Source organism: Tetrao urogallus (genome assembly GCF_951394365.1).
Source record: "Tetrao urogallus genome assembly, chromosome: 6".
Lineage (NCBI taxonomy): Eukaryota > Metazoa > Chordata > Aves > Galliformes > Phasianidae > Tetrao > Tetrao urogallus.
The window spans coordinates 29,363,390-29,384,392 of record NC_136819.1 but is presented as its reverse complement, the minus strand read 5'-3'; the positions used below and the strand labels follow the sequence as shown (position 1 = coordinate 29,384,392).

Genomic DNA, 21,003 nt, shown 5'->3' with positions numbered 1-21,003 from the left:
AATTACTAACTCCTTGATCTACTTAGGCTCTGGGTCACGATTGCTGCAATATTAGAGAGATTATAAAAGGAAGATTGTTTGGTCCTTAATTTCCAGAGGGCATTGCCCAGTTCTTGCTCACAGATACAATTTCTGGCACGCTTTTCTTCCTATGCTAATTCCACCTACTCTGTTACTGAAAATACAATCTGGATGACTTTTCTGACTGTGTAGGCTCTTCCTCAGACTCAGCAGTAAAGTGGCAATTGTCTCTGCAGGGGAAACTAGTAGTCCAGAGATAGCATGTACTGCATGCATCATAATCCTCAAAGTAGAATGTGTGGGAGATGATACAACTCTTTCAAAGGGGCAATATGATATTTTTACTTACTACTGAGATGATGCCTTTATTCTAAACTGCACTGAACAGATAACTGTAATGTGACTGTAACATGTCCAGAAAGGGAAATTTTGAATTAAAAAAAATCACAAGAATTACTTACATAAACATTTTCATGCTAGAGACCATATGTTAAAATAGTATGTGTTAGTGCAGGTGGTTCACGGTGGAAAAACAACTCAAGTTTCTTTTGCCCTCCCCCCCCCCATTTTTTTTAAAATATATAAATAACTCAATATTTTAAAGGTTACTGTTTGTGTCTTCGTGAATTTTTAAAATAACGAACAAGCACTTCCTAGTCCAGAGGGCTTTCCATGGTTTCACAGCTCTAGAAATGACTCATGCTTTAGCAGGGAGAGCTCTGTTCCTGTGAAGCAGCAGACATTTCATATGCATAAGCTCCACTTACTGTCTGATTCAAGTACAGAGGTAACAATGGGAATGCACTTCTTCAGCTGGAACCTGCTGTACCTACAACTGCACTCCCTAAACATTTCTGTAATTACTGAGTCTTCCTGCTTATCCATTTGGAAAGCTACTGAAAAAAAAAAAGAGGAACATTAATGTATTCTCTCTCCATTCTTTTCTGAGGGAAACAGGAGGAGGGAGGCATGACATGCCATTTATGAAAGTATAATGAGTAATTGCAGCATCTGTATGTTAATTGTCATGATTAAAAGAATGACATCATCTAGATAGTTAAGAAGGTTTAATAAAAACATCAGATAAAGTAAGTGGAATAAATTTAAAATAACTTCGTAAATGTTTTCTTAAATACTTCTCTGAAAACCATTACTTATAGTGGGAAATGTCTGCTAAGATTAGCACAATAGAAGTCATTTGAGGTTTAGAACTTAAATGTAAGAGAAACATTTCATAAAAAGGATACTTGAGTGTTCGGTTTTTCATGTGCTAAAGAGTTAGACTTCATAAATCATTAATTCCTCTTGAAGCAGACCCTGTAAGGGTTTCACTTGTCATTTACTATTCCCTCAGTGCTGCAGCTTTTGGTTCTGGCACAGTTCTTGCTTTTGCAACTGGAGCATATGGTACAAAATATATTCAGTGCCAGACCGTTTAATTAATTAAGCAGTAATTCATTTCGAGATTAACTGTTAAGAATACCTGTAAATATGAAATTCTTAGTGCAGGTGTTTCTTATTCTGAAATTGGTAGTGTTTGTTTCAAAATTCAATCATGAAATCAGTATTTTTGGTTAGAACCAACATGTTTGAGTTTTGGTAAAGCATTCCTGAATATAACAACACTTTCTTTGCAGGAATCAAAAGACTCAGTATGATCGCTGCAAGTATTTGTGAAGTTTGTTGTTCCTGTAACAGAAAGTATTCTATATTTATTTCATTCTGATAGTACTGATTATTTTTTTATGATTCCTAAATTTCAGCAAGTGAAGTTTGGCATTTGTCCACAAAAATGAGAAATGGCATGTGATTCAGCTTAGGATCATCCTTTCCAGTTCTTTACATGTATTGATTTGAACTGTGTTCATGTCCTACTTAACTTCTATGGTCATGATAACTTTTTTAGACAAGATTTAGCTTGAAGCAATTGCTCTGTGAAGTTTCTTTTTACTCCATTTGCAGCAATCCTGCCAGGTTAGACATACTTCTTACAAGGTTATCCTCACCTCAGCCAAGTCACAAAGATGTGGGTTTTTAAAAATGTATTTCATATTTTAATATATTACATGTATTCATGTATTCATGTATCCTCATCTAACAAAATGTCAGCATATCTTTCTGTATAACACTACATTATTTCCAGTAATTTAGCGTCTTAGAAACAATGGAAATGACAGTACAAATAACTGTACAAAGATTGTAGGTTGCTTGACATTCTGCATATTATTTTGCCTGAGAGATTTCCCATACCCATGAAGACATGTTTGAACAACCTTAGTTTCCTGGCAGACTTTAGCTTTATTTATACCAGCTGCAGAAACAGTTGGAAGATGATTTTGAAATCTCTGTTGTTTTTTGAATGCTTTTATTACCACCTGACTCCAAGTAATTCTGTTGTTAATTCTGTTATGTATCAAGGAGAAATGAACATCTTTTAAAAATGTTCCATAAGACAAATGACCAGAAAGTTTCAGCTCTTAGAGGAAAAAAATGTAATTCTAATGTGAATTGCTCTGCGTCGATTTTCTCCTGTGTGTAATAATCAGCTGAAATCTTTGATTGCAGTGGGATCAGCTAATGCTGAGACACTTTCGCAAGCTGCAATGGAAGTACAAGATAGCTCATCACATTCCATAGTAATAATTTTCACCTAGTATCATGGGTAATAGCTAAAATCCTTTGAGTTTAAAAGAGATTTTGCATACCCTAAGTCCTGAAAAAGTCTTCCCTTTGAGAGAATGGGCTTTTTGTTCAGAAATAAATGCCAAAAGGTTCTCTTACTACTTTGTAGATTTTGGATGCTAATACTCTGGAGTTCAGGAATAAACAGTATCCTAATCAGCGAGGTAGCCTACTGATTGTTCATTCTGTTAATCTTCTATTATTTGCTGTAAGTAAAAATCATGGGCTCACAGAAAAAGAATTTTTCTGCAATGATCACTGTCAGTTATTTTTCATTGCCTTCAGCAGCAGTCATCAAGTTGTTTGCATTAAGAACCATTGATGAATCTCAACTGATCTTTATCCTTTCCATGTTCCTTTTAAGAATCATTTTCACGATATCCAAGATTACTTCTAATCAACAGATAATGGAGAAGTGCAGACAGCCTGATGAGTTCCAGAATACTTTAGTCCTCTTTCCTCTTACATACTCTCCTTGTTGATGTATCACTACTGCAGTAATGTATCATTGCAAAGTCTTCTTACCTTCTGTATATCTGGAGAAAAAAAGTGCACTGCTTAGTTTGGAAAGAATGGGTTTTTTTTCTAGATGTTTTGGTGTTCTCTGGAAGCTACATCTGGCATTGGTCTTTACACCTGGGAAATAATTTACTATCTCAAAGTGGTTCTCTGTAACTTTTTCCTTATTTATCTGTGGCAGTAATTGCTCTAGGGAAAAATATCTTCATATATTTACCTGTAGTGACCTGATCTATACAAGGATCCTTTCTCAATCAAATTGCACACAACAGTCAGGTTTCTGTACAAATGCCTAATTATTTTACATTACTCTGGAAAGATGAACACAGATAATTCCCATCTGATTTAAATTGAGGAAATAGATTTTGTTGTTTCTCTAATAAGCTTCATCATGGCAAAATAACACTTCTCTGAATTAATATGAACAGCTTCAGGATGGTGATAAATGGTAGTAAGATTGTATCTCAACTAAATTTATTGATATGTATGAAGCAGTAAAAATTACATGAAAGTGATTTACTTTCAACTTTGTCAGCAGATCTGGTATAGCTAATGATGACACCCCCGCAATGGCTGGTAAAAAAAAGTGGGACTAATTTAAGTGCAAAAGCTTTATAAATGCATAAGGACATGCAAATTGTCATCAAGGCTATGAATTTCATAAAGTCCAAGGGATTTAATCATTGCAAATTCTAAGAAAACCTTAAAAGCATGGATGTTGATTATGGGGACATCATTTACTTTTCTGAAGTAAAGAGGTTGAGGTAAAATGCTAAAAATATTTTTTGATTTCTGAAATGAAGTCAATTCATTTACAGAATCAAAAGGAAAATTTGTGCCAGAACATGAAGATTAAAAATGACTCATAGGCTTAACAGTTTTGGTGGATTTGACCACTCATTTAAACAAGCTAAACATGCAGCTTCGAGGTGAAAATCAAGTAGTCTATGCCGTGTTTCAAACCATAAAGACATTTGAAATAAAACTCAAATTATGGCATGCTCACAAGTTATGACAAATAATTTTATGTATTTTAATACACTGGCTAAACATGGTCCTGTGAGCAGCCAAAAAAATATGCAGCCCTGCTCTCCTCTTTGATAAAGGAATTTGAGAGGAAGTTTCAAGATTGCAAAGAAAAATCATCAATTTTTTGGTATAATTGCAACTCAAATTTAAGTCAATATAAATACTTTGCCTGCAAATTTTCAAATGTAATGTATATATTTGCAATCAGATCTTAAACTCAGGAATTTGATACTGTCTCTTTACAAGGCTTTATAAGCCTGATCTTAACTGGAGAAAAATGCCCCTCACTTCACAATCACGTCTTTTCATGTCATCACTTTTTGGCATTACATATATTTTTGAACAAGTATTTTCAAGGAAAAGTGAAATTTCATCAAAAATATCTGATAAACACCTTGAGAACTCACTATAGATTGCAACCACTTCCATCAAACCAGGCTGATGCATTTGTTTCACAAAAGCAAGGTCAAATATTCCACTAGTTGTATTTTTGTTGCTCTCTTTTTTAAATGCTTTAATAAAAATATGTTTTTAAAAGTTTTGTTACTGATATACATTAACTATATATTTTTTATGTGCAACCCAAGACAATTCCTCTTTTCTCCGTGTGGTCCAGGCAAGCCAGAAGGTTAGGCACACATGGTCTAGACTTACATACTCAAGAAGAAAACTGTATTGTCTGTACGATATGTCTGTTGCTGCTTTGATCTCAGATCTTTTGGATTATTTATTTTATGTAGTTCTTTTGACTTCTTTTTGTAATTTGCTGAGGCTACGTGGCTGCTCTCAGTGTTTGAACGCGTTCACATTCTCACACCTTGCAACCTTGAGTTTCCTAAAACAAGTGATGTGGACGTATTGGACTATTTATAATACAGTAATCTTGGAAAACCACTGCATTATATGGTTCCTTCTCCCTAGTTAAGCTTTTAAATTCTTATTCATTCTGCTTCTGTCTATGAAAGTGCGTCCTGTGACTCAGCTATCTGCAGGAGAAGATAGATCCTTGTGGCTGCCATTTTTCTGACTCCTTACCTATGTAAGGTATTTTCTTCAGTCATCCAAAATTTCTTCTTGAAGTAGCAAAGTTCCAAGAGAAGCCAGGCGATGAGTCCTCCAATACTCATTCCTGGGTCTTATGCTTCTTGAATTCTACATTTCACATTCTTGATTTCATTAGGACCCAATTGTTCCTTGTCACACAGGTCTAAGTCTTTAACTTTGATTGATTGCTTGTTGTGCTGTGGGAACGTCCAAAAGTTCAACTGGCTTCACACAGCTGTTGTTCAGATAGTTATCTGGCTGCGTGTGGACTCATGACTTGGACTTCCCTCCGTGGCCAAAGCAAATTCCTGCAGAACCCTGAGAAAACTCAGTATTGCATGGTATTAGTATGTTTGCCATGAGGCCACCTGGAGTTCCATCTTTGCTTCCCTCTAGCAGTGTGTTAGTACGATAGAATCCAGGGCTGTCTCAGCCTTCAGTGATGTGATGCTGCAGTTGTTTGTGTGGGGCAGTAAGTGTCAAAGGTAACTGCTGAGCATGCGTCATTGCTGGAATGTACATGCAGACTCAAAGAAGAAAGGTTACTAGTCAGTAACTGATGTTCTTTGAGAGGTATGGTCTGCATGTACATTAGTCTCCTACCTGCCTTTCCCCTCTTTCTGGATCTCTTTCAGGTTTGATTGTGCATTTAAGAGGAACTGAAGTGGTGGCGGATGCAGTCTGCCCTATAATTCATGCACCAAGCAGGACGAGGGGAGGCGCTAGAACGCACCTCCCAGGACACTTCAAGGCAGGCCACAAGCTCGCCCACTCTTAGAGTATATATATGGACTAAATATCTCAAAGTACAGCAGCTATTGGTAGGTAAATTTTCTTTACTGTATTTTCACAGGTGAACTGGTAGATTTTTTTAAAAAACAATTTCATTCATTAGCTTTGTGGATTATATGCGTGAATAACAGAGACATGGGAGTGTTTACACCAGAAACTGTGTTAGATACATGGAGGTAGTTTCTTGTCTCTACAATGAGACAAGACATCTTTTGTCTTTGTGCTCAAATCCAAACTTTTTAAAAGATCTTGAATATTATTGATTTACCATTTACATTGAGAGCTGCAGAAAAAAAATAAATGCAAAGTTTGGAATTTTATTTAAAGAGTAAAAGAAAACAATATCTTGAATGATTGTTGCAGTATGTATAAAGTAAAAATGGAAGATTGTACCGACTGTTAGAAAATGGAGCTAGGAACTGAATTGGGTTCCATAAGAATCAGTTACATTTTTACAATTGTACTGTAGATAAAACTTCATAGTTACAGAAAAAAAATGTTCCCATTCAAACCCTTTTTCACAACTGGGTCCCTCATGTTAATCACAGAAGCCTTCTAGAGGTTTTTCAATCCAGACCATTTGCTGCTCATTAAACAGAAGTAGATGCAGAGAATAACTTGTCTTAAACTAGGGATGCAGATTGTTTCTGCTTATAAATATGCACATGGAAGATCTGAGTGCTTTTTTCCAGTACATTTGTCTGTGAAATGCTGTTATCTGTGTGGAGGGCTGTTGATTCTAACGTGTTTATACTTGAGTTCTCTGAGACATATTGCCTTTGTCTGGAAGGACCCACATGCTTTACTGATTCCTTAGATTTGAAGCATTTAGTACTGTTTTGGCAGCTTAAAGATGTTTGCAGTTGTCTTTCTGTAGCTTTGCTGTTTCTATATTTTTAGCAAGATTAAGAAATAGGTTATCAAGTCTTGGTTACAACCAGCAAAGGTTGGTGAGTCTTCTAGTTTGCGGTGTGTGAAAATACCATGAACTTGTACTTGTTCTCTAGACATGGGTGCATGTAGAGAAAATATTGTAACAAATTCTAGTTATAGGACATTAATTATTTGTCTTTAACATCAACTTGCCTTTTCACATTCTGGGAAGAAAATCAGAAGAACACAGTCTTAAACAATCTTAAATAAATATAAATGTATGCAGAGGGAAAGAAAGTATGGAAAAAGCCATCTTGTTCTGCATGATTAATGAGAGATTTATCAAAGGCCAACCATTTGTATCTTTTAGTAAGTCTTAGTGCTGTTAAGAGAGAAAAGTTTTGATTTTTTTCTCTCTCCTGTTCATGTGAGCAGTTTTGAATTTATATCACTCTTATATGCTTTTACCCTTTTTCTTTTTATTCCAATTGCTATATTAACTTGTATTGTTATAGGAATAACCAGAGAGGGAAGAGTAATATTTGCAAGGAGACATTTTTTTAATTTAGTTTTTAAGTGGTCTTAACAAAGATACTTGAGTATTTATAAATTCAGTAATATTTATTACTTAATAAACATTTTAGAGGGAGGTCTTTACACCTAACAAAAATAAAATGCATTTAACTTTACTGTTTTTGCTAGTAAATTTTTATTATGTAAAGATGAGCATGAATGTATGTATGCCCACATGAATGTATATATCTGCCCAATTCAGAGTAGACATGAAAGTTGCTTCAAATGCTAGATGTGCTTGCAAAAGATCTAGCTCTTCTGACACCTCTAAGTCCCACTCTTTCATCACGACACCTGAGAAAAACTGTTACACGGGAGTTGTCAGATCCTTTCCAGTGAGCAGTCATCATTTCCAGAGAGCAGTATCCACTTAAGGGGAATTCCAGCGGTACTAACTGTAGATGGAAGCAGATTTTCTTACAGAAGGAAGCCGGTGGTTCTTGAACCGTAGAGTATTTGTTAACTGATGTTTGCAATTGATCTACACCCTCTTCTAGATTTTAATTCAATCTGATACAGCATACCAACAAATCACAGGTTTTGTTTGTAGAATGACTGATATTTCACTGTAATTAGTCTGAATTAAGAATTTCACTTTTCTGAGAGCAAATCAGATAACAGAATTGCAGTTTTTCAATGTGTCATGCTGGAGTCAATCTTGCATGGATCTACAATGTCTTTCTCCACTGAAATAGTTCGAAATTTCTTTTCCTGTTCTCAGTCCTCAAAAAGTGTTGTCACTCCCAGTGGTTTGATGGGCAAAAACTTCAGTGTTTGCACATCTCTTTGGTTTACTTTCACATTTGCATTGGTGAGCTCTGTTCAACATTGCACTACAGTCCCTTCTTTTTTTCATCCTCATTTTAGGAATAATTATAATGAGCAGTAGCTTTTAAAAATAGTTACATTACAGGCTTCATAGGTATGTTGTACCTTGAAGTTTTTGATAGCTGCAATTTATTTCATAATGAAAAATGCCTACCATTATATTTCCATTCTAAAAAAGTAAACCTTTTATAAGGTACATTTTTAATGACATTTTTTCCTTTAGCTTTTTATTTCAGTAGAATAGTTGTACTTTTACTACTTTCTGTCTGATGTTAGCTTATTTAGAAAGCAATACTAAACAAAACATTGACTGTGATGCTGAAAACTGCAAATATATTTTCAAAAGACTACAATGGTCAGCAAAATATCAAAAGATGAAAAGGTCTGTTTACAGACATTGAAATACATACTTCGGTGTTACCCAAGTCTTTTGACTACAAAAATTATGCTGTAAAAACAGTCCTAATATTTATATTAATTTATGCCTTTGTTGATGGGGTAAGAAAAGAAAGGGTGGGGAGGTTCCAGAAAATGTGTAGTGTATTTTCATGGTATTTCAGTATTTCATTTTCTGACATTCTTAAATCATTTTAAGATTGATTATTTGCAAAGTTATTGCTCCACACATAGGAGTATCTTCATACATCTACTTTTAAGTGAAGCTTTCAAGAAATAAGTGAGAAGTCATGAGCATAAAAAATAGAATCTTCACAAGAAAAAGGGTAAAAAAAAATGAAATTAATTCCAAGAGTAACTTAACATTTTTAAGGCTCTTTTAACCTTTTTTTTATTCTTCTGCTTTGAATTTGTGTGTTTTGTTTCTGATCCACGAAGAATTGCATGTGCTCTCTTATGATATCAGTCTTGAGTTGGAGTCTGGTGTAGTCCAAGCCACAGGACCAATCAGAATTTCTTACAAGATTCTAGTCTGTCGGTTTCTGAGTTGCTGAAACTCAGCAGTCAAAATTACATCCAGTTTTCTTACCAAATTTGCCATGGTGCAGAGTTTCTGTGTATTGATATATTTTTTCCATGTTTTTATTCATGCTAATTTCTTCATTAGGATGATGCAATATCATAGTAACAGAAAATTAAGTTAATATTCACTGTGTCATTTTGTACAACTTTTATTTTTTGATGTGGATTGCTAAGGAGAGTAAGCACAGCTTTAAGGGCATACTGTAAATAACTTACGTGGTTAGGAACATTCATTTAAAAGATATGTATTTTTTGCTTGGATTTTCAAATATACTTTCCTAGTGTATTATCCTAATAAACAGGATTTATTTGTGAAGAAAGAAGATACATAATTTTACAAAGCAAGTGGGTTTCAGAAGGTTGGAGAAATACAGAATTTTCATGTAGAGCGTTTGTAATCCCTATTTGTTTATTCTGTTCTTTTATTTGCAGATATTACAGAGTGGCACTTAATGGATTTTGAAAAAAAAAATCCACTTTCTAGCCATCCTGTTGAGAATTCTGTAAGCAGAGTTCTTAAGTATTTTGAAGGGGTCCATCAGGTATAATGAAAAAGAAACAGTTACTGTAAATATAGCTAACACTTAATGAAAAACGTGAGTAACTGTTGAAAGACCATATAATGTATTTTCAGTCTCTTATCTAATTCTGATCAAGGCTGGTTAATTTTGTGAAAGATATGCTTGAGTCCCAGAATATTTTAGAATGTTTTAAACACAGAAGGCACGGGGCAAGATTCTGTGACTCGCCTGCTATACAGCAATTCAGTCTAATGACTGTTCTGCATTTTGGACATTGGGATGCTTCACTAAAGAATATATGTCTGAAAGTCATGTAGCTATTACTTGACTGAAGTCAGTCGTAACGTTAGCTAACATGTGGTACAATAGGATTGTATCCCATGGCCTTGGATTTTGGATCTAGAGTATCTTAATGCACAAATTGCTATATAACAGTTTTGTTTGTAAAGCATCAATCAAGTATCATATCAGCGATCTGAAGGAATTCTCATTTGAAAACATAGTAAATTGGTGTCTGTGAAAAGCAAGTGGTATATATGGCTGGACTGCTAGCAGCAGGCAAGTGAACACAAGTAGTCTTTTTTCCTTGATTGATCAGAGTAGTGCTTCCTTTTTTTTTTATATTCAAAATATAAATGAGAACATTTTGTAGAATAAAATTTTGTGGGGTAGAGAGAAATAAACTGAATATCAGTCTCAGGTATTTTTCCATGTCTTTAAAAGGTCTTAGAGGTACATATTCTAAAATGCAGTGAAATACTAACAATGCTTCATAGACAAAAGTCTTACTGAAAGCTTATGCTTTTTTTACTCAAAGTAGAACTTGGTAAATAATTGTATCTAAGATAATGAAACACATTATATGCTCAGTTCATGTGAAAAGTCAAAGTGTATAATGATTTCTGTAGCTTTCTATTTGCTATCACAATGTTGTTGTTGTTTTTTTTCCTGTTAACTGGAGTACTATTGAGCTGTATAAGAACAGATGAAAGAATTATTTTCACTTGAAACCTTGCTGTATTTTGTCAGGTTTTATTTTATCTAAAAATAAATGTTTCATAAAACCTTCACTATGTCTCATTTTATTTTATTCTCACAATTTATTCCTGATTATGGTAATATATATATATATATATATATATGTATATGTATATGTATATGAAGTCAAGCTCTCACTTTGTTAAACAACATTTCTATGCTGAAATTCTCTCAAGTGTACCCTGATGTTTGCTGATGTTGAGAGTCAAGATAAATATGTCTTTAGATGATAAAAGCTCAGAGAAGATATAATCTTTTAAAAAAAACACAAAACCAACAACAGCTTTTCTGGTGCATATCTGTATTGTTGAAAACTAACAATTTCAATTGCTGCAGTTGCCTTCATTTAACTTGAAGAGAGTAAGGATAGCTGTATAAGCAATCAGTCTGATTTCTGCCAGTGGTTATTCTGCTATGTAGTATGTGGGTACACATCAGTTAATTTGGAGCTCCAAGCAGAGGCTCAGCTGCTTTGCTTGCCTGCTGTAGCATACAAAGGATAAGTGATACAATTACATTGAGGCTAAATACATTTTCTGCTTATGTTACATTTTTTTTGGTCACAGTTTGAAAAGTAGGTTAAAATGTCATTTAAAAAATGAATGCAAATCAAACTTAACATTTTTCTAGTATTATGAGTTCTATGGTAGTGTAAGATATTTAATGTACATGACAGATCTCTGAAGCTTTCTTTTTCCAGCTTTGGGATCAGCATGTGCAGTCCTATTGAGATGTTATAAGAAATAAAGAAAAGTTAGTTGTGAGAAGCAGTATATGGGTTGCTGTATCAGGTGTATTATTGCTTCTTCTTATAGTCAGACTTACAAATAAGCAGTTCTTTCTTTGTTCAGGCTGTTAAAAAGTAGAGCAAAACAGAAACTAAAGTTATTGTTGTGAAAATCAAGCATATAACCTGAATTAAATACACGTACTCTAGTTATGTGTGTTGAAGAATTGTGTTTGTATCTCAGAATCCAGACAAACATTGATATAAATGAACAACCATGAGTTCTTGTTTTCCATTTTAGAACAAGAGATGGAGAACAGAATTCCACTTTCCACTTCCAAAAATATTATGACTGATTATATTACTCTGCCATAAGATGGTTATTATAGCAGTTTAGTATTTGTTGAAAATGCCACGATTGATTTTCCAATTCCCTTGATTTATTTTGTGTCTCTCTGTTTATTTTCAAGGCAATTCTTTAGATGCTGTCTGAGTAAATGTATCCCAGGTATTACTTGCTAAATCTGGCAGCTTTCATCTTCTCTTTCAGGAGACGCTGATAGATTGGTGTGATGAAAAGGAACTTAATTTGATTTTAACAACTGGAGGAACAGGATTTGCACCACGAGATGTCACCCCAGAGGTGAGTTACTCCTGGAATAAGAAAAACATGCCCTTTGATGTAGAAATGTATGACTTGTGGGGTGGGAATGTTAATTCTTTCTGAAGTTTCCTCTGTAACTTAACTTGGCAGTATCTTTAGTCAGATCAGGTGATACACAATTTGGAAGGAGAATATGCTATAGGGAATACAACACAAGAGAATTAATATGACCTTGGTTTCTGACCCAAAAGAGTTTTCAGACTAAAATGTGACATAGTAAAATGGATTTCCAGTTCCAGTAGAAACATAATAGAATTGTGATAGCACTGGTGTAATTTTCCTTAGCACTGCAGTACAGCACTGCTAAGCAAAAACATCTGTATCACATTTCTTGTGTCCCCTGCAAGAAAAGTGAAATGAAAGATTTCCTTTAATTCTCTCTTAAAGGCTTCTGTGTTGACAACTTCATAGGTTAGAAAGTAGGAGATAGATTACAGGGGAGAAAAACTGTGTAAAACTGCTATTGCTTCACTTGAAACCACATCATCAAAAAAGCTAAACGGGCAGAAATGGAGGTAACCTGCATCAGTAAATGTTGCACAGGAAATTCAGTTATTTTTCACGTCTGTGGAGCTCAGGTAAGGAAAAAAAGACAAAGCACCTACACGAAGAAAACTTAACTAAATAACCTCATGGCCATGAAATGATAATTGTTACTGAATTACTTGGTATTTGTGGCTCTAATTTAGGTGAATTTGAACTTATAAAATCACATACCTCTTTTGATATGCTTATGTTCACTGAAGGGCAGAAATACAACTCAATGCCTGAAGTGTTTATTTCTATAATTTATTATATTTAGTTTTCACTTAAGTTCTCATGTGAGTTTACGATTGCATACAATTTAAGAGTAGCTTTTAGTCCATCATAACAGGCTTACAATCCTCTTTATCTACAAAAGCGTTCGGTTAAACTTGAGTGCAGTTTAACTTGTTTTCACTAGGAATATTTAAATGCTTTTCATTTGCTGTATAATATTAGTGTAACTAAAAGAAAAATGTAAACAAAATGCTTGTGTATTTCTGATGATTTTAGATTGTGTACTAGAAACCTTAACTAAAAACTAAGGATCTCTGTAAAAGAAAATGGAGACAGCACAAGATAACTGATAGCATACTAGCTAGTGAAAGTGAATTTACAGGTGATTCACATTGCTAAAGCAACACAAAAATGAAAACTGCATTGATTCCACCGGTCTCTTACTTGCAAAGTAGCATAATGGTTTACAAGACTGTATACCAGCACTGTGTAAAAAGGTGTAATTTTTGTTCCAATTTTTCTGATTTACTAACTTATGCAGAGTTGAGTAGTAGTGCCAGAGGAAGCATTTCAAACTACTTACATTGAATTACAGATTCTCAAGCAGTGCTGGGGCCAAGGAATTAACAAATGAGAACTTGACATTAAAATAGCTGGCATTCTCCTTACGTTGATTCATTGCTGTTACTCAAACTAATTATTTAATACAGGTGGTGATGATTTGTTTGACTAGATTAGATGTTACAGAGACCCATTTTAAAAATGATCTTAGCTCTTTTAATCTCATGCTATATAATAACAGCACATTGATATAAGTGCTTAAAGGGAAGAAAATCAGTTTTCAAACGTGTTATAAGTAAAATATCTGTTCTGAGTCAAGGAGGTAGATAACTTGGAATGGAAAAATTCAACGTCAACATCAAATGTGCAATAAAAATCTTCTAGAAAAACTAATTGTAGGAATGAGTTAATAAAACTCATGTATTGTGTGATGAGTGGATTTTATTATCTTTCATGTATGGTGTTTGTACAGCATACTCACATGTCATTACTGAACTGTTACTTAAATGATTTAATCATGACACAGTGCTAGTGAGATATCATCCTTAAGGCATGATTTTAAACATACTAATGATTGAATCTGATTGGGGAAGGCATTTGAACGTTTTTCCTGAGATTAGTGATAGCAGTCCATCAGGTTGTATTTCAATTGAAATGATTATATCCTGCTTCTCCTTAATTTTTCCATAGTTTCAGCTAGAAAACACAGCTTTCTACTTTCTTTTCTGATTATTGATACATAATTGCTATTGTACCATACAAGACAAAGTTGATTTCTGAGAGTATATGCAGCCCAAATAATTACTTAAAGTTAAATTATTTTTATTGATTAAATTTTTTTTCTTTAAATTTTTTTTTCTTGCAACAAAATAGATGACTTGAAGAGTATTCATGCTATCTGATTTTGATTATCTATCTCTGGTTCCTGAATTTATTACAAAGGTCTAGCGAGTCGATGAAAAGGCGCTTTCAAGTTAGATGTTAGGATTTCTGTTTGCAGTAGTGGATGTAGAGCTAAGCAGATGGAGTATCCTTTGCCTCCCTGTCTGTATGACTATAAGCGGTGAATTGAATGTGGATAGATTGAAATCAAAACAGTTGGTGGATACCTGAATTTGAAGGAAGCCCTTGTTGATGTCATTAATGAATGGTGTAATCCCTCAACTATTGTGACATTCTTGGTCAAAAGTAGAGGCTTAATTTTGTCGTTATAACTTCTTTTTCTTTTTTTTTTTATTGTTTTAATCTTCCATATTGTTTATGAGTACACGATTTCAGTCCATACTGGAAATGTTCATATAAACTTTTTGTTGATATATGAAAGTTGCTGGTCAGACATCAAGGTATTATGCATTCTCCAAATTATGTGGGGAATTTTTTTATTTCCAGATGCAGACATTTTCCACTTGGAACTACAATACTTACAAATTTTTTACATGATGTTAATGAAAATATACAGTATTTTTTAACAAATATTTAAATGTGATAAATTTTTGATTATTAAGTTTCTTTCTGATACATAAACATGTTTTCTGTATTGCTGTCAATCAGTACAAAAGGAAAAATGCATTCAGACATTCTGTTTAGTTTCCTGTCATCTCTACTTTTACATTTATTCTTTTGCAGTATTCATTTGCCTATCTCTTAACAGTCTTCTGGCTGTTTTCTTCTCCTACATCTCTCCTGTATCTCACAAGTCTTGTTAGCCTCCATATAAAACTAATTTTATTTACTTAGGTAACAGCAATAGGTGGTCAACCTAGGCTAGACTGATGCTAGAAATCTTCGAGCTGTTGCTGCATATATTCACAAATAGTTCAAATGCACTGCAGATAATTGTCAGCTCTGAAATTTTAAGACAATACTTTTAGAGAAGTACAGAAGAGCTCTTTCCTATCATGGAAAACCCCTGCAGATATTTTCTTATAGTTTTACTTCTTTTCCTCTGCTCTGGAAAAAGTGACGAATATACCTTTTAGTTCTTGCTGGTTATATTCTACAGTATTTATAGACTTCTAAAAAATATATTTAAAGACATGCCTGTCTTCATTTGATCTGAAAATATACGCGCACCTTTTCACTATTCTTTCATCAAAGAAGTCCATGGAAAAAACAACAAAACAAGCACTATTCTCTGGAACTCATGTTTGTCAGCATTTTTCAGAAAGAAACCTGCTCAGAATGGATAAAATATTCCAAACCTAGCTATACAAGCACTGCCTCTGTTCTGCAGCTCCCTAAGGGGTCTTTCACTTTTACTGCTTCCTATGTTTCTCCTTTGAATTTAATGCTAATTTTTCTTCAATAATTTCACTTTCCAAATTCCAAAATTCCAAATTCCACTTCATTTCCACAGACTATTTTAATTTCACTGTCCTGAGGAGCATTTACTATTCTATTCTGTACTGTTTGTAATTGTTATATGCTTTGTCTATTGGTTTGTTTCCCCTTCATTTTTGTTAATGAAGCAGGGTGCTTGTTATACAGTGGGGTTTGTGATGTTATAGATGTATTCTCACAGCAACTGATGTGTTCCCTTCAGATTAACTCAAATCTATAGAGATATTTCACATAACAATTTTTGTTTCATATGTGATTATTTCAACTCTGAAGAATTATTATGTAGTTATTTTCATCCTCCCTGGCTAAAATAGTGCCTTTCCAAACCAGCAAGATTTCTAGCAGCATTTCTTATGAGGAAGGGAGAGCTTCCATGCTTTTTTAACAGTATTCAGCTCTTCTTCTTGTGGTTACTGAGCCACAAAAAACTCTTTTTACAGTGTCTGTCACTTCATGCTGGCTCATGAGGAGAAATGAAGTCTTCACCTTGTATGGGACATCAGTCATTTGATGGTAGAAATACTGTGAAATATACAACCTCTAATTACTCAGGCTGTTGTTTCAGTTTTTTGCTATCAATATTCAATCTCCCCACCAGTTTTAAAAACTTTTTCATAATGTATTTTGGTAGTCTGTCTTAGAACTGCAGTTTTCCGTATATCTTCATGGAGATTTCACTCCCTGTTATGTGTAATTTCTTTGTGGAGGTATTATATGACGAGGTATGCTGTGCTTGTATGCTTACTGCTCCTGTAACTTGCCATCAGACCTTTTGAGAACTATTGTACCCCATATTTCCTTGGAAATCATATTTTCAGCCTAGCTTGCTCGTTAAGGGTCTGAATTATGAAACCTTGCTAGGTGTATCTAGGCAACAAAGAAACTTCAATGGAGTATGCTGCTCTGTGATAAAAATCCTGAGTTCTGTTACATTAGATTTTTATCAGCAACTCTGTACGGCATCATTCTCTTTTTCTTAGACTTCCAGACAGTTCCTAGCTTAGATGATGAAGTCTTTATCCATTCTGATTTAGTTTTTTAATAAAATTAAGGTTTTGGAACCCTGTGTTGGATGTTACAGAAATCCAGATATATTTGTGTGCTCAATTCATTTAACTAGTAATTCTGTAGCCAGGTTTTACATCACAGATTTGAAAGACAGTATTACAGCAGAGCAATTGCAGAGCAGTTTTTACTAAGTAACAGTTTCCAGTGTCCCTGAGAAACAGCAGAACACTGTGAGCTTACAGAAACATCTCAATGTTAGAAAATTCCAAGCTGATTTAGCTGCCTCGTTAAATTCTGAAAAGCAAAGTTTTTCTTTTCTTGTTGGAGCTGCTTAGGAAATCTTAGGTACTGAAAGGCTCTGGTAGTCTGCTGAAGAGGTGTAACAACAACTGTCGATGGCAAGCCTAAGCCAGAAAAGTCCAGTAAGAAAGCAGTCATAATGGAATTTTTTCTGTGTGTGGATTGGCTTTGTGTGGATTTTTTTTTTTTAAACAATAAGAGACTAAACATACAAACAAGTTTCATCCCCCCAAAAAATGAAAAAAAAAGCTATATTTTCTCTGCTTCATCTCTGTCAAATGAAAATTGATTGTTTGTCGAATTATAAAAAACAAGTTATGTGGGATCCCTAATGAAAGTAATGGATTAATGAATTATGTACAAAAAAGCCATACTTGATTCTAAACTAATGTTCTGTACATGTTAAATGAAGAGACTATTTCAATCAAGTGGGTCCTGAAATTAGTGGATAAGCAATTGTCTGTCCTGTTTCCAAAAGAACATATTAATTATTTCTCTTTTTTTGAAAATTCAAAAATTGATGACATTGGCTGAGGATGTTGGGGTATTTCAAAATCTTTAATTGATTTTTTAATCTTTTAAAAGCTATCTGACCATCATATTCTAAAGATAATAATAGAATTCCTGTCAAATACTTCAGGATATTTTTGACCATTTGAAGATCAAATTTCATTTGCTTCGTTTTATCTCTCCTTAGTGCTCTGAGCTACCAAGTAAAAGTTCCACTTTCTATTTTTCAGATAGTTATGGAATATTTACAAGCAAGTACTGTCAAAAAAAAAAAAAAAAAAAAAAAAAAAAAAAAAAAAAAAAAGGGAAAGCAGGTCAAACACCAGTAGGGAATTTACACATTTCATACAGTGAGAAGCAAAGCCACAGTAACGTGTCAGGAAAGTCCAAAGTAATTTAAGAATGAAAGTGACTGGACAAATTGTTCATATCCCACTAATCCCAAATACTTTAAAAATATAGCATTTTTTTTAAAAAAGACATAGTTTACTGCTTATCAAAGGAAAGGGTTCTCCTCCTATTGGCGTTACTGATACATTGTCTGTGCTTTTATTGTAGTGACCAGAGCTCATACTGATGTGTCTTTATTAGGTTAAATTAGCTGGCTTGGCTCAGTTAGCCACAGAGAATTGATCTTGCAGTCCTTTTTTTCTGTAACTGGAAAAGAAATCTTTGTTTACTTTGGTTCCTCTGCATAATGAAATTTCCAATTTGGGACTTCGGGAATTTCTGCCTTTTAGGCATTACAATTGGAAGATCTCTTCACAACAGGTAGTAGGGAACTAAACAAAATTAAACATCAGGTTAAACTAAAACAATATTGAAAATATTGTTAGGCCCATAATTATGCAATTCTCAGCCTTAATTTATCATTTTCTAGATATATGGACATTCAATATGGAGAAAATTAACAAAAACTCTTTCTGGAAGCAGCTTTAAGAAATGATAACTAGAAGGCAACTGCTAATTTGAATTTAAGATATATGAAAAATTGAGTTAGTTCTTTTGGCATAAGCTCCCCAGAATACCAAAATAACTGATTTAGAATAGTTTATTGTTGGAACTAATGCTTATTGAACAGTGGAAAATTTCTCATTTGCTCCTTGCCTGTTGTGCAGGAGCACTTTCAGCCACTAATCAAAACTGAACTGGATGATAACTCTGTACATGCTTCTGCACATTCCTACCGCATGGAACAATGCAGCTTCTTCAGCAAAGTGTTAATTAAAAGTATTTGAGAAGAAAAACATGACTATATAGTCACTCTTCTGTCTTATCAAATATCGGTTAGAAAATAGTACATTTTTAACCTTAGTTCAGACTATTTGCTGTTACTTCAGCTTCCTTGCACTTCATGCTTATGCATATGTTCTTTTTCCCAATTGTTTTGTAGGGTGAATACCAAAATCGGTAGTGAGGGGCACAATCTGCTGTGTTCTAATTATTATTGATTTTTAAACTTCTACTGGATGTAGAAAGTACAGTTTTTCATTCCACAGTGGTTCTCTAAGATCAGTTTGTGATAGTTCATTTTCACTGAGCCTTGAAAGGTCTACCTTTGGAGATAAGATGACAGCAATTTTGCTCTTAATGCAGTTCAGCTAACTCTAGCGGCTGCTAGCCAGAAAATCAGGAGTAGGTAAAACTGCCAGATGTGCTTATGTGCTCTAAAATACCTCCTGCTTTGTAGTATCACTACCTGCTCTTCCTCCGTCATTTATACTATTTTGCTCCTGGCTAGTTTATGCCTTTACTAGTCATATAATTTAAATCTCTTCACCTCCTCTGCTTAAATTTTCTGCTACTCCATTCCATGCCCAGGTAGTAGTGTTTGATACAGGGAAGTTTTGATATGGAAGAAATTTCTATTCTGTGATTTCTACATCTAAGGTTATATTAATCTCTACTATTCCTGTGCCTTACTTGGCTGGGAGGCAAATGAATGGCTGGTACCCAGAGGATCAGTATGAATAATGAAGCCTGTTATTACTGTAATGTATTTCTCAAAAACTTTGTTGCTTGTGAATATGTAGCTGTACTGTTTCGGTGACCTTTCCAATTAATAATTCAGCAGTGCACGTTAGTACTAATGATTTCTTTATTGTGTCTGAGCTTTTTCACAGTTTGCACAAGAGGGTGGAGTTTGCTTCTTGTTGTGTGTTCTTACCTGATCAGAATGAGTGTAGGTTTTCAGTATTAGTATTAGAAGTTAATAGAATAGGCAGTTAAGTACACACATAATATAGGCTTCTAAGAGAACAGAAATTGCTAGCAAAGTTTGATTCCCGTTTGCTTTCCTCTTGGTGACTAGGAAGACAACCCATGACTGAAATGACAGATGAGTTAAATTACCAAATTTCATTACTGCTGTTTTCTCAGTTCTTACATTCTAGAGTTCATTATGTGTTTCTGAAAAAGAATTTGATTACAAAAGCAGCCATGTTTAGTAAGAGAGCTCTCTGCATCATATGTTGGATTTTTGCAACTCTTGCCATAGACTATCCCACAAAACTTAAAAGACTAAAGCTGTTCTGTAGAGTATGAATTTATCTAGGCCAGATTCAAACACGAGCCTACGCTAGAAATGAGTAACAGTTGATAACTTGTTCAGTTTATCTCACAAATGGCCAACACTGGCTAATGGGTACTCCTCGTCATCTTCACAAGCTATTTTCCGGTGGATATGGGAATGAGCTCACAAGACCATTCCCTTTCCCCTCTTACACACGTTGTGCTAGAGGTAAGTGTGGTTTGGGGAAATAGGGGTGGGATGTCATGAGATGAAAGTGAATGTGGGCTTCTTAAATTTTTCACAAACCTCAGTAAAGGCATGTATCTGGGGATGGACAAAGAATCAGGTGAATTTTTATTTTTTGCCCAAAGAGGTTACCCAGTCCTAAATATACATGGTTTCCTTGAACTGGGAGTTAGAAATCCCTTTTCTCTTCTGTTTTTCTGCTGCAGAAATTCCCAACATTCCCATTATGTGGGCTCCAGAGAGGGGTAAGCAACATCTTCAATCCCACCCAATCATTTCCAAACTAATTCTTTGCTAGTATTTTTTTGCTTTTTAAATCATCATCAGAAATAGCTCTTAGATGCATTTTTCCCATTTGTTTGATTTTCTTGTGGATTCTCATATTTTTGTTTTATAGGAAGGTCCCACGGCCTCCCCAAGTGCTAGGGTCAGACTCATCTGCTGTTTCCATTTGTGTGCTATTCTCCCGTGGATTTTC

At 34.4% G+C, this 21,003-nt stretch overlaps 1 protein-coding gene across 8 annotated transcripts in view; it reads left to right on the top strand.

Moving 5' to 3' along the window:
• Nucleotides 1-21,003, top strand: part of GPHN (gephyrin) — a gene marked incomplete at both ends in the record, with an annotated part of 263,234 nt that overhangs the window by 122,268 nt on the left and 119,963 nt on the right. For 6 of the 8 annotated variants that reach the window (XM_079537527.1, XM_079537524.1, XM_079537525.1 and 3 more), the window contains one exon: nt 12,176-12,268. In XM_079537527.1, coding sequence (XP_079393653.1) covers nt 12,176-12,268 — 93 coding nt within the window. Of the gene's footprint in view, nt 1-12,175; nt 12,269-20,731; nt 20,771-21,003 lie in introns of all 8 variants that reach the window. The other 2 variants (XM_079537526.1, XM_079537520.1) reach the window with 1 other exon arrangement.